Raw genomic sequence first — 10,062 nt, 5'->3', positions numbered from 1 at the left:
AACAGCTCTGGATTCGCTTCCAGGCCTGGGCTCCTCACACCCTGGATGTGTCACAGCCAGGTGGGGCAGCTCCCTTTTTGCTGACAGAGCTACTGGGTCAGAGCCAGGCACTCCCAGCTGAGGTTGCCACGAATTTGGGCTTCCCAGCCCCCGTACTGGACTCCACGATGGCACAGGCACCACTGCTCTCAGCCAACGGGCTACTGGAGGTTGTCCTGCTTGGTGTGGAGAGGAGAGGGGACTCCGTTTCCCCTCTTCTGCTTTCTTGGGCTAGCACTGAGGGGAAGGAACACCCCCCGGTGCCTGATGCTGTCCTTACATTCAGACATTCAGAGGAAGTGAGGATGTGTGGTTTAGAGTAAGGACCCCCTAGTTTTTCTTTTCCAATTTCATGGAAGCAAAGCTGGAGGTGACCGTGTGGATGGACCTCCCTTTAGTTAATTTGCTCAAGGAACAGGCCAGGGAAAAGCCCCTAGCTCTGTAAAACGAGGACAACCACCCTTGGGGATGACGTTGGCTACAATGGCATACTGCCAGGCTTATAGTGTCGGGATGAAAAGCTAACGAGCCAGGGATAGCATGAGAGGCTATACCCTGTTCTAAGAAGCACTGCAGAGTAATAGTTCAGAGATGAACGTGAAGCAGAAGAGCTGAAGGTGGGGGGGAAGGGGATAAGATGCTGAGCTGGGACCCACACAGCCACCAACCTGGCTGGAGCAAGGGACTCCTGGGAAAGCCCTGCTTGACCATGGCCTCTGGTGTGCAGAGGAGAGACAACCAGTTTGTATATAATTATTTATTTGCATCTTATCTATAGAATAAGTATTTACAGATAGAAACAGAACCACAGCAAAACTGCTGTAAAACCATTCGGACCCTCTTGACGGCTGCTTCTCAGAACGTCCACGGTTGAGCAGCAGGGCTGAGCCCGGCTGTGGAGTGGGCCAGCTGAGTACCTGGGTGTCAGCCAAGGGAAATAGCTGGGGATTATGGCTTCAGCATTCTCCCAGAGCACATTCCTGAGTGCTGACAACGCGGAGCCCTCACCACCCCCAACTCCCCCTCAGCCTACGTGGGACAGGAAAAAGGGGCCTGGAGCCGGGGGGGCAGCCGTGGCACCCTCTTCCTGCCCCCAGGATCTCTGCCTGGATCCTGTGCTGGCATGAGCATCCCTGAGCTGGCCTCAGAGGCCTCTCTGGCCCAGGGCTGCTCCCTGCCCCGCAGGCTGCTGTTTGGCAGCTGGAGGTGGCAAAAGCCGCCGGCGCTGCCAGGGAGCGTTCACCGAGGGGAACGGGAGCCGGCCTAGGGCTGGCAGCCACGAGGAAAAGGTCTTGGAAAGCATCTGCCAGGCCCCATCCTGGGCTGGGTAGGGCTGTCAGTGCTGAGTGGGGTGAGGGGCGACACAAGCACCTGCCTCTCCTTTCTTTGGCCTTAGAGCTGGCAAAGGAAGGGCCAGGACAATGGACACGGCAGAGAGAAGGTGCCCCAGCCTCAGCCCCTCGGCTGCCCAGGGCTTGGTGCCCGAGCAGAGGTCAGGGACCCCAAGGCCCCAGAAGGAGACAGCTTTGGGCCCCCTGAGCTCCCTGGGGAGCAGCCTCTCACTCCCCCTGCAGTCTTGTGGGGAGAGGCCTCCACCTGGGACCAGTGCTGCTCGTCCTCACTGCTCTTTGTGAGAAGTGCAGGGTGACAGGGTGGTCAGGAGAGAAGACCACGGCGTGGCTGGGGGCCGGCGCGGGCATCAGGCCCTGGGCCCAGCGCATGATCACAGTGTCGGTCTCACACGTAACTGGTCACACGTGTACGTGTACACACACGCATGCACACACACACACACACCATCCTCTCATCTGGTCAGAGGTGTGCTCTCTCAGGCACTCGCCCTCTGCCTCACACACGGTCACAGAGTGAATCTGAGTCTCTTATTGCAGTGTGGGGGGCATCAGGGACCGTCAATCCACAAAAAGCGAGAACAGCACCATCACCACGATGCCTGTGCAGAGCAGCAGCACTTGCTGCAGGGAGCGCCTGTGGGGAGAGGGGGGGGGCTCAGAGGGGGGGCGGCCACTGGCTGATGAGGGGGCGGAGCCCAGAAGCCCTTCCTCCTCGAGCTCCCATGAACCCTGTGAGTGGCGGTGGGGAGGGTCACTCACCACGGGTCATCTTCCTCCAAGAGGTCCGGCAGCACGTTCACCAGGGCAATATAGAGAAAGCCACCAGAGGTGAAGGGCAGGATCCAGGCCACGGTCTCCTCTGCAGTGGGAGAAGTCCCGACTGGCTAGGAGCCCAGGGGAGCCACGTGCACCGCACCCACTCCCACAGGGTAGACCGGGCAGATCCTGGCCTGCACACTGGGGCGGGGCAGCTGTGCCCTCTGGCTGGGGCCCCTCCACTGACCGCCACCTGCCACCCCCACCCACCATGCCCGTACCTACTCCCTTGGGGGACTGCGTACAGATGGCGAAGCAGGCACCCAGCAGGCCCCCCAGTGCCGTCGAGAGCTGCAGCTTGGCTGCGCTCCATCGGTCAAAGCCGGCCCGGAGCAGGATGGCAAAGTCGCCCACCTGAGGGGAGGTCCAGATGATCACTCTGGGCCCCAGGGGTCAGGTACGGGCATGCACACCGAGCCCCCTGCACCGGCCTTGCTGCTGGGCCCCCCGCCAAGCCCACATCCCCTAGGCTGGGACCCCAGTCCCCAGGAGGCTGGAGCACAGCTGAGATGAAAGCTGCAGCCTGGTGGACTGAGAGCTCCAGGCCTCCGGGGCCCAGCCCCCAAGGCTGCTACTGCTGGGCTTCCTACCCCCACCCCCTCTCTGAAGCCCCACGTCCCCACTGCCGCCATGGAGAGCCTCTGGCACACACCTCATGGGGGATCTCGTGCAGAAGGATGGCCATGGTGGTCAGGAGCCCAATCTGCAGGGAAGGAGTCTGTGGGGTTCTGGGCCGAGGGCCAGGCACCCACTTGTCCACTCATTCTACAAATATTTACTCTGCTGAGTGCTCTGGCCGGACACCATTTGGCTACTAGAAATACAGCAGTGAATACAACACACAAGGAACCTGCCTTCACGAACAGGAGGCAAGGACTGAATGAACACACAAAGAACTGCATGATTACAGTGATAAGTACTGCAGGAGAAGAGATGGACTGGGTGTCATAGACACAAGTGACAGGGGCCTAATTTAGATGAGGGGTCAGCAAAGGCCTCTTTGAGGAAGTGCATTTAAGTCGAAGCCTGAAGGATAAGGAGCCAGTGTTTCAAAGAGTGGGAGGAAGAACATTCCAGGCAGACGGGGTAGTGTGAGGTGGAGGCCATGAGCGGGGAAAGAGCTCGGCCAGTTCAAGAGTAGGCGGACCACTAATGTCAGAGCTCAGAGGACAGAGTGCGGAGGTGGGTGAGAAGCATCTAGAAGCAGGCAGGGCCCAAGCCTAGCAGCCTGGCAGAGGTATGTGATCCCAAAAAGGAGTGTTTGGCTTGGGACAGAAGGCGGCCTCATGCAGGAGCCCTTGGGGCTTAGATGGGGGTGTGGATGGTGGAGGGAATGGGAAGGACAGAAACTGGAAGCTTATTTTGGAGGTAGAACCACCTGGTCTACATAGGCACCATCATTCCCCCCAGAAATGCCTGGGTCCCCGCTGTCGCAGCCGCCACTCACCTTCTTGCTCACAAGGAAGCTGGCAGCTACAGCCAGCCCATGAGTGAAGTTGTCTATGGTGTTGGCCAGCAGGTTGAGATAGCCACTGACCTGCATGAGGGGAGAGGAAGCCAGGCTGACCCGAGTGGCAGGGCTCAGATGGGCCTGCCACTTGTGGGGAGGAACAGCTGCAGGGAGAGGGGACCCTGAGCGGGCCACTCACTTTGATGGTCCGGACCACGGCGCTCACGCCGGGCTCTGCAGCCGGCTGGGCCAGATAGCGGCCTCCATTGAGCGCGGCAGCAGCGGCAGGGTCTTTGCTGGGGGCCTAGGGCCAGGAGAAGGAGGGAGAGGTGACATTAGATGCTCCCCCACTTGGCCAGGGTAGACGCAGGAAAGGAGCAAGAGATGGAGAAACAGAGGCAGGGAGACCCTTGCCCCTTTTGTCTAGCTAGACTTCTCTGCTGCTCAATAAGCCGCGTGTACCCAGACCCAACTGATCCTCTGCCTCCCACACGGCTGCTGCCATCAGTCTATGATAACAAGCCACAGCAGGGCCAATGTCGTCACTCCCCAGATCTTCCCAGTTGGCCCAGCCTCCCAGAGCCCCCAGGGAATGGCCAAGAGACCCACTTTTCAGGGTTCAATTCAGAACCTGGGCCTGCAGGCCCTCAACCACCACAGAATAGAGGCCAGCTTGTCCGGACCCTGGGATGTGGAGCTCACCTGGCTGGTCCCCTCCTTATCCTTGCTGTCCAGGAACATCTTCTCCAATGCCAGAAAGGTCAGGAAGCCAGCAATGACCCACAGTCCCAGTTGCTGTTGCTGCTGCAGGCTCTGCCCCTCGCCACCTGCAGGGGGCAGCACTGACAGGCCAGGCCAAGCCAGGGCCACAGAAGGGGGGCCATTTGGAATGGGATCTAGTCAGGGGCAGTGACAGGGGAAGGGGGACAGGAATGGCTGGTGGGAAAGCTGGGCCCCAGGGACTCCCACAGGGGCCAGGGGATTGGGGCCAGGACACGTTCCCTGCCAGACGCCCAGAACCCCTCTCCCAGTCATTCTGGCAGAGCAGGTAGGGCCTAGGCCAACCTTAGGCATGGGCACCAGCTCCCTCTGCCCTCCTGCCCAACTGCGGCCTCACTCACCAGGGCTGGCACTGCATGTGTAGGCCCACGCCTCAGGCAGCAGGTGGAGAAACACATTGCCCAAAAGTCCCCCCAAGGCAAAGCTGAGCAGCTGTTTCAGACGTCTGGCCCCAGCTACAAAAGAGATTCGGGGCCTGGGGCTGATCTACCAGAACCGCTGGCCCGACCTCTGCCCCACCCAGCTTACTGGGCGCTATGTTTTTCCAACCAGACTGCAAACCTCCAGAAGGCTGGACTTGGCCTCCTGCCCTTCCTGGAGCACCGACCCCACCCCCCCACCCCCACCCCCAGGCCCAGCACTGGCTGGGTGCGCTTCACAGTTAGGAGACTGGGCTTGGGAGTCCGAAAGGTCCCAGCTCCCCAACCCACAAGCTGGTGACCTTGGGCAGGTAACTTCTGGGATTCGTTTTCCCATCTGTAAACTGGGGATAATTATATCTGATAGGGATCTTGGGGCAATTAAATTGCAATACATATAGCAAGTGCTCTTCAAGTGGGAATTTTTCTTTTCACAGCCACGGTCACTCTTGGAAAAGTGGCAGAGATTTGGGGACTTTTGCAGACTTGCAGCATCCAGAGTTGGAAGTGCCCTAAGAAGTCTATGTCCAAACTCTTGGTTTATAGAGAAACAGGCCCAGAGGGCAGAGGCAGCTTGGTGATCGGGTGGAATCCCAGGAAAAGCTGCCGCTTCCAGGCTGTGTGACCTCAGCCTGATCAAAGGACCCCTCTGTGCCTGTGCTTCCCCATTTGTGAAATGGGGCTAATAATCCAAGTCCTCCCTATGCTGACTCACCAGGACACGGTAAGAGGGGCTGAGAGGATGCACGGGCACAGACATGACAGCAGGGCCCCACATCGGCCCCATTCACAGCTGCGGCACCAGCCGTCAGCCTGGCACAGGGCATAGATGTGCTCATAACCATCTGCTGAATGAACAGCTCCTGAGCCTCGCAAGCGGCAGAAACCCCTGGAGCAGGCATTTCAAACAGATTCCAGGAGTCTGGTCCAGACCTAGCATGTTGCACTCCTGGGTGGGGCAGCAGGCACCTAGTTTTAGCAGCTACCCATCTAGTCTCTTTGGTTTTCATCACAACATGTCATTTGTGGACAGTATATGTACCTGTCACAAAAGGGCAGCTTCTGCCCATGCCAGTGCCCTGCCTCCCAGATCCCCTCCCCAAAGGCAGGCTGGCTACCTGGGTAAGGCTGACCCAGAGGCCCTTGGTAGGAGGGTCTTTTGCACTATGAGCAGAGACTGAAGGGCAAGGCACCGCATCCCTGTAGCCGGCACAGGGCCTGTGAACACACTGCCCTTTCCCCTGCACCAGGCAGCCTTCTAAGTGCTTTTATCAATATTAGCTCATTTCATCTTCACAGCAGTACCCATGAAGTACACACTAGGATTATGCCCATTCTTAAAAAACTATTTTTCAAGTTTATTTATTTTGAGAGAGAGACAGAATGAGCAGAGGAGGGGCAGAGACAGAAGGAGGGAGAGAATCCCAAGAAGGCTCCACACTGTCAGCACAGAGCCCGATGCAGGCTTGAACCCATGATCCATGAGATCATGACCTGAGCTGGAACCAAGAGTCGGATGTTTCACCGACTGAGCCACCCAGGTGCCCCGCATTATGCCCCTTTTTAAGGTCGGGAGCCTGAGCCTCAAGTAACTTGCCCGATGCCACCCAGTTGGAAAGTGGCAGAGCCAGGGGTTGAACCCAAGCAGCCTGGCACTCATATTTCCAACCAGTGTCTATACTGTTTCTTGGTGAACGTCTGCTGACTTTGATTCTTTCGGAACAAAGGATGAACGAAGGAAAGAGCATGGCACACCCTGGTCTCACAGGACCAAGGTGAGAAGTTACATGTGTCCCCGCCCTCCACCTGAGACACAATGAAACCTGGGACGTGAGGCTCCACTCTACCAGGGAGAGCAGCGATGTTTTCCACGCTGCTGGCTGCCCTGGGCACCAGAGGAGGGTCACCTACCTTCTGAGCGCAGCGTAGTCCCCATCTCCAGGGGAATCACGAGCAGTGGGAAGACCCCACTGAGCCCCACCATGAGTGAGCCCAGGAGGGAGCAGATCCAGGTATCCAGCCTCTCCCCACTCAGCAGGGCTCCCCAGGATTCGCTTTCTTTGTTGTCTAGGCGACAGGCGGCGGCAGGCCCCCGGCTCCTCAGGGCCTGCTGGGAACCCCCAGCCCCTCCCAGGAGCTCTAGGACAAGAGCAGTGAAGAAGAGGAGCCTCTGGCCCGCCATGCCACAGCCAGGGCAGGGACATCCAGGCATGCCACGTGCTGAAAAACACAAAGGCCTCTTACGTGAGCTGCCACCCTTGGCCGCACACCTGCTTAGCAAACGTGGCATCTTAACCCGCCTCCCTACAAGCGGCCGTGGCATCCACTCTCCTGCTTGCCTTGCCCAGGGCTTCTGATCCCAGTGATGGGTTCACAGAGTAAAGGGGCTCTACTCTTCTACACCCCACTCCCAAGGACCACACATTGTTTCCTTCTGAGCCAGCTCCAGACTGTGTGTCAGCACGTCTGCCTGGGGCTAAACTTTCCCTAATGACGGGGTGAGGCGCTGGCTGGGCTCCCTTCAGCCACCGGCAGGCCCAGCCCAGTCGGGTGTCTCTAGCTGCCAGGGGAGGCCCCGCCGCCAGGACATGCCCCAGTGAGGACGCCCCAGGGGACTGAGGCTGGCACTGTCTAGCTTGATGGGTGACACTGGGAGGCGCAGGTGGGGAAAGCGAGCAGCTGAGCTAGGGCAGAACCGTCAAGAGCTTCTCCCTAGGCAACGAGCCCACTGTCCCCAGGGCACAGAGACAGACAGGATGTAGGGCTGAAGAGAAAGATCCTTCAGTTAGGAACTGCCTCACAGCTGTGCAGAGCACACGCTTCGGAGACCTGCCCTAAACTTTGTGCTCTGCAGCTATGGCTTTTTGAGTGTAGGCAAAGTCCCTGCAGCACCTGAGCCTCAGTTTCCTCCTCTGTAGTATAACAGAACTGCCTCCCGCACAGGCTGCGAAGGCCACGAGCTTGCTGATGCAGGTGAACTGTGCCCAGCAGGGAGGGGGCAGGGAGAGCCCTCCTTATATTGCAGGAGACCTGGGGCACCAGGCAGCAGGAAGGTTCCCAGCCTCTGGATCACAGGATGTGGATGTGAGTCAACTAAGAGAGAAGTTCAATCTGGAAACTCAGGCATGAGGTTTAAATGCGGTCTGCCCTGCCTCATCTGGCCGTGACCTTGAGCTGGCGATGTCCCTGCCTCAGTTTCCTCATCCCCTGATGGCGGTGGGAGGCTGGAAAAGATGCCCGCGTCCAGGACGTCCACAGGCCCTCACGAGAGACTGAGGAAACCCGCTGGGCTCCACGGGGTCCAAAGGCAGGACTGGGCCGGGCCGGACTTGAGGCCAAGGCAGGGCACGCAGAGGTGAGGGGACCACAGTCTGGGCAGAGGGGAAGCGGAGGACGGAGAGCCAGAGAGCAGAGGGAAAGGAGAAAGCAAGAGAAAGTCAGGAGTGAGAGAGCCAGAGACTGGGAGACGGACACGGAGGAGGAAAGCGAGGGAGCGATGGGCAGCGAGGGAGCGATGGGCAGCGACGTGCAGGGCGACAGGGGAGAAGAGAAGCCCTAGGAAGTTGAATTCCCGGGCTCTGCGCCAGAGGCCCGGGTCTGCCCGGGAGCGGCAGGGCCGGGGTCGGGGTGGGGGTGGGGGGATCCGCCGAGGCGTCCCGCCCGGGGCGCGGGCCCCGAGGGTCGGGCGGTCACTCACCGTGCGGCAGCGGCGGCGGCGGCGCTCCGGGCGGCCCCAGCCATCCAGCTGCGGCGCCGCGCCCCGCCCCGGGTCTGCCCCGCCCGGTCCGCCGCCCGGCCCCCAGCCCGGAGCCGCCCCCGGAGCGCGGCCACGTCACACGGGACCTGTCCGGAACCCGACGCGCGGCGCGCCGCAGGGTCGAGGGGAGCGGCGGTCGAGGCGCGCTTCCGCCTCGCGGCCGTGGGGGACCCGGGAGGCCCAGGCGCACTTCCGCCCGGGAGGATCGGGGGCGGAGGGGAGGGCCCGGCGGAAGTGGGAGCCCCAGGAGCGAGGCGCTCAGCCCCCGCTGGGCGGGGCGGAGAGGGCGGCCCCGCAGGGACCGCGAGCCGCTGGGTGGCTGGGCTTGCGGCTCTGGCCGCCGCTTCCTCTCTCGGGCCGCAGTGTCGCCCACGGCCGCACGAGGGCGCGCTCCGCTGCCAGCCCTCGCAGCCCGGAGCCCGGAGCCCGGCCGGGGTCGGGGTGGGTGCCTGGCTTGGGCGCTCCTGCTGTGAGTCAAACCGGCCTGGCTCCTCCATGAACAAGGGAAAGGGGAAGTGCCCGCCGCAGGGAGGGGCCTAGCCTCGGGAACCTCAGAAGAGGGAATTTTATTCTTACTCATCGAATTATTTTTATGCTTTGGTTTTTCACTGGGAACCTCAGGCCTTTGTCTCCAGGGCTTGTAACCCTTTGGGGTCCAATGCGTGGTGGCTTGACACTTGCTTGGAACCCCAAACCTGGGGTAGCTCCCTTTTGTGCTTGCCTCACCTGGAGGAAGGTAGGTCTAACCTCAGACTAGGGCAGCAAACAATAAAGAGCATTATTATATCTACAATTTACTGGACACTATTGCGTGCCATTCACTCCATCTGCATTATCTCACTGAATCCTCATCCTGCCCCACTGAGGTGGGTACTGTTAGCCCTGGGGTCACGCAGTGGCACAGATGGCAGAGCCAGGTTTCCCCCTGGGTGTCCCTGAGCCCAGAGCATGTGACAGCACCTCTCACTTCCAGGGAGGTGGGAGTCTGGCTTGGAGGTTCCACATTGCATCTTTTGCTGGGAATCAGCCAAGACTGTATAATATTCAGGATGGGGCACGTGGATACCCACTTGGGCAGAGATTGCGACAGGGTAGGGGTCTCCAAACCTCTGACCCTCATTCGTCACCCATGGTAGTTCCCTTCAACTGTCCTGTGTTGCTCTCGCCTACTGGGGGCTCTGAGGGCACATGACTCACATACTGCACCTGATGCCTGTTGACCACACTCCAATGTGTGCCTTTCTTGGACCTCCAGCTCCTTCCAGGTGGGATCAGCTTTCCTCTGAAAGCCCCGTGTCTGTCTCACCACACCAAGCCCATAGGCGAGTTCTGAAGTGAAAGCCTGGGGTTGGTTTTTTTGTAAAGGGAGGAAGACGCTCAGGGATGCTGCTCTGGGATGTCAAAGATGCACCCGCCCCCCCCATATGCAAATCACTTAATCATATGCAA

The 10,062-nt window shown here is 59.8% G+C and overlaps 1 protein-coding gene across 9 annotated transcripts; it reads right to left on the bottom strand.

The window, feature by feature from the left end:
• Window positions 1-781: 781 nt before the first annotated feature.
• SLC39A13 (solute carrier family 39 member 13) lies at window positions 782-10,025 on the bottom strand. 9 transcript variants are annotated; one of them, XM_058688915.1, is made up of 10 exons: window positions 9,820-10,025; window positions 6,768-7,076; window positions 4,779-4,912; window positions 4,360-4,499; window positions 3,857-3,961; window positions 3,655-3,744; window positions 2,860-2,910; window positions 2,429-2,561; window positions 2,151-2,250; window positions 782-2,025 (listed from the first exon to the last, which is right to left on the bottom strand). In XM_058688915.1, exons 2-10 carry the CDS (start codon window positions 7,058-7,060, stop codon window positions 1,950-1,952), a joined length of 1,122 nt encoding a protein of 373 aa, XP_058544898.1. In that variant the 5' UTR covers window positions 7,061-7,076; window positions 9,820-10,025; the 3' UTR covers window positions 782-1,949. The 9 variants fall into 9 exon arrangements, with proteins under 9 accessions (XP_058544898.1, XP_058544891.1, XP_058544893.1 ...); XM_058688908.1 differs by lacking the exon at window positions 9,820-10,025 and adding an exon at window positions 8,554-9,125; XM_058688910.1 differs by lacking the exon at window positions 9,820-10,025 and adding an exon at window positions 8,554-8,763 and having other exon boundaries at window positions 2,433-2,561; window positions 4,779-4,892.
• Between the last annotated feature and the right edge of the window lie 37 nt (window positions 10,026-10,062).

The sequence above is a fragment of the Neofelis nebulosa genome, chromosome 10 (genome assembly GCF_028018385.1).
Source record: "Neofelis nebulosa isolate mNeoNeb1 chromosome 10, mNeoNeb1.pri, whole genome shotgun sequence".
Lineage (NCBI taxonomy): Eukaryota > Metazoa > Chordata > Mammalia > Carnivora > Felidae > Neofelis > Neofelis nebulosa.
The sequence above is the reverse complement of the archived record's forward strand: the minus strand, read 5'-3'. Positions and strand labels throughout refer to the sequence as shown.

Coding starts and splice junctions, on each gene's coding strand:
- SLC39A13 (XM_058688908.1), bottom strand. CDS start 9,110: ATGGAGGAGCCAGGCCGGTTTGACTCACAGCAGGAGCGCCCAAGCCAG. Junction 3,962..4,359: donor ATAAGGAGGGGACCAGCCAG/GTGAGCTCCACA, acceptor TCCTGGCCCTAG/GCCCCCAGCAAAGACCCTGC. Junction 2,911..3,654: donor GCTTCCTTGTGAGCAAGAAG/GTGAGTGGCGGC, acceptor CCTTCCCTGCAG/ATTGGGCTCCTGACCACCAT.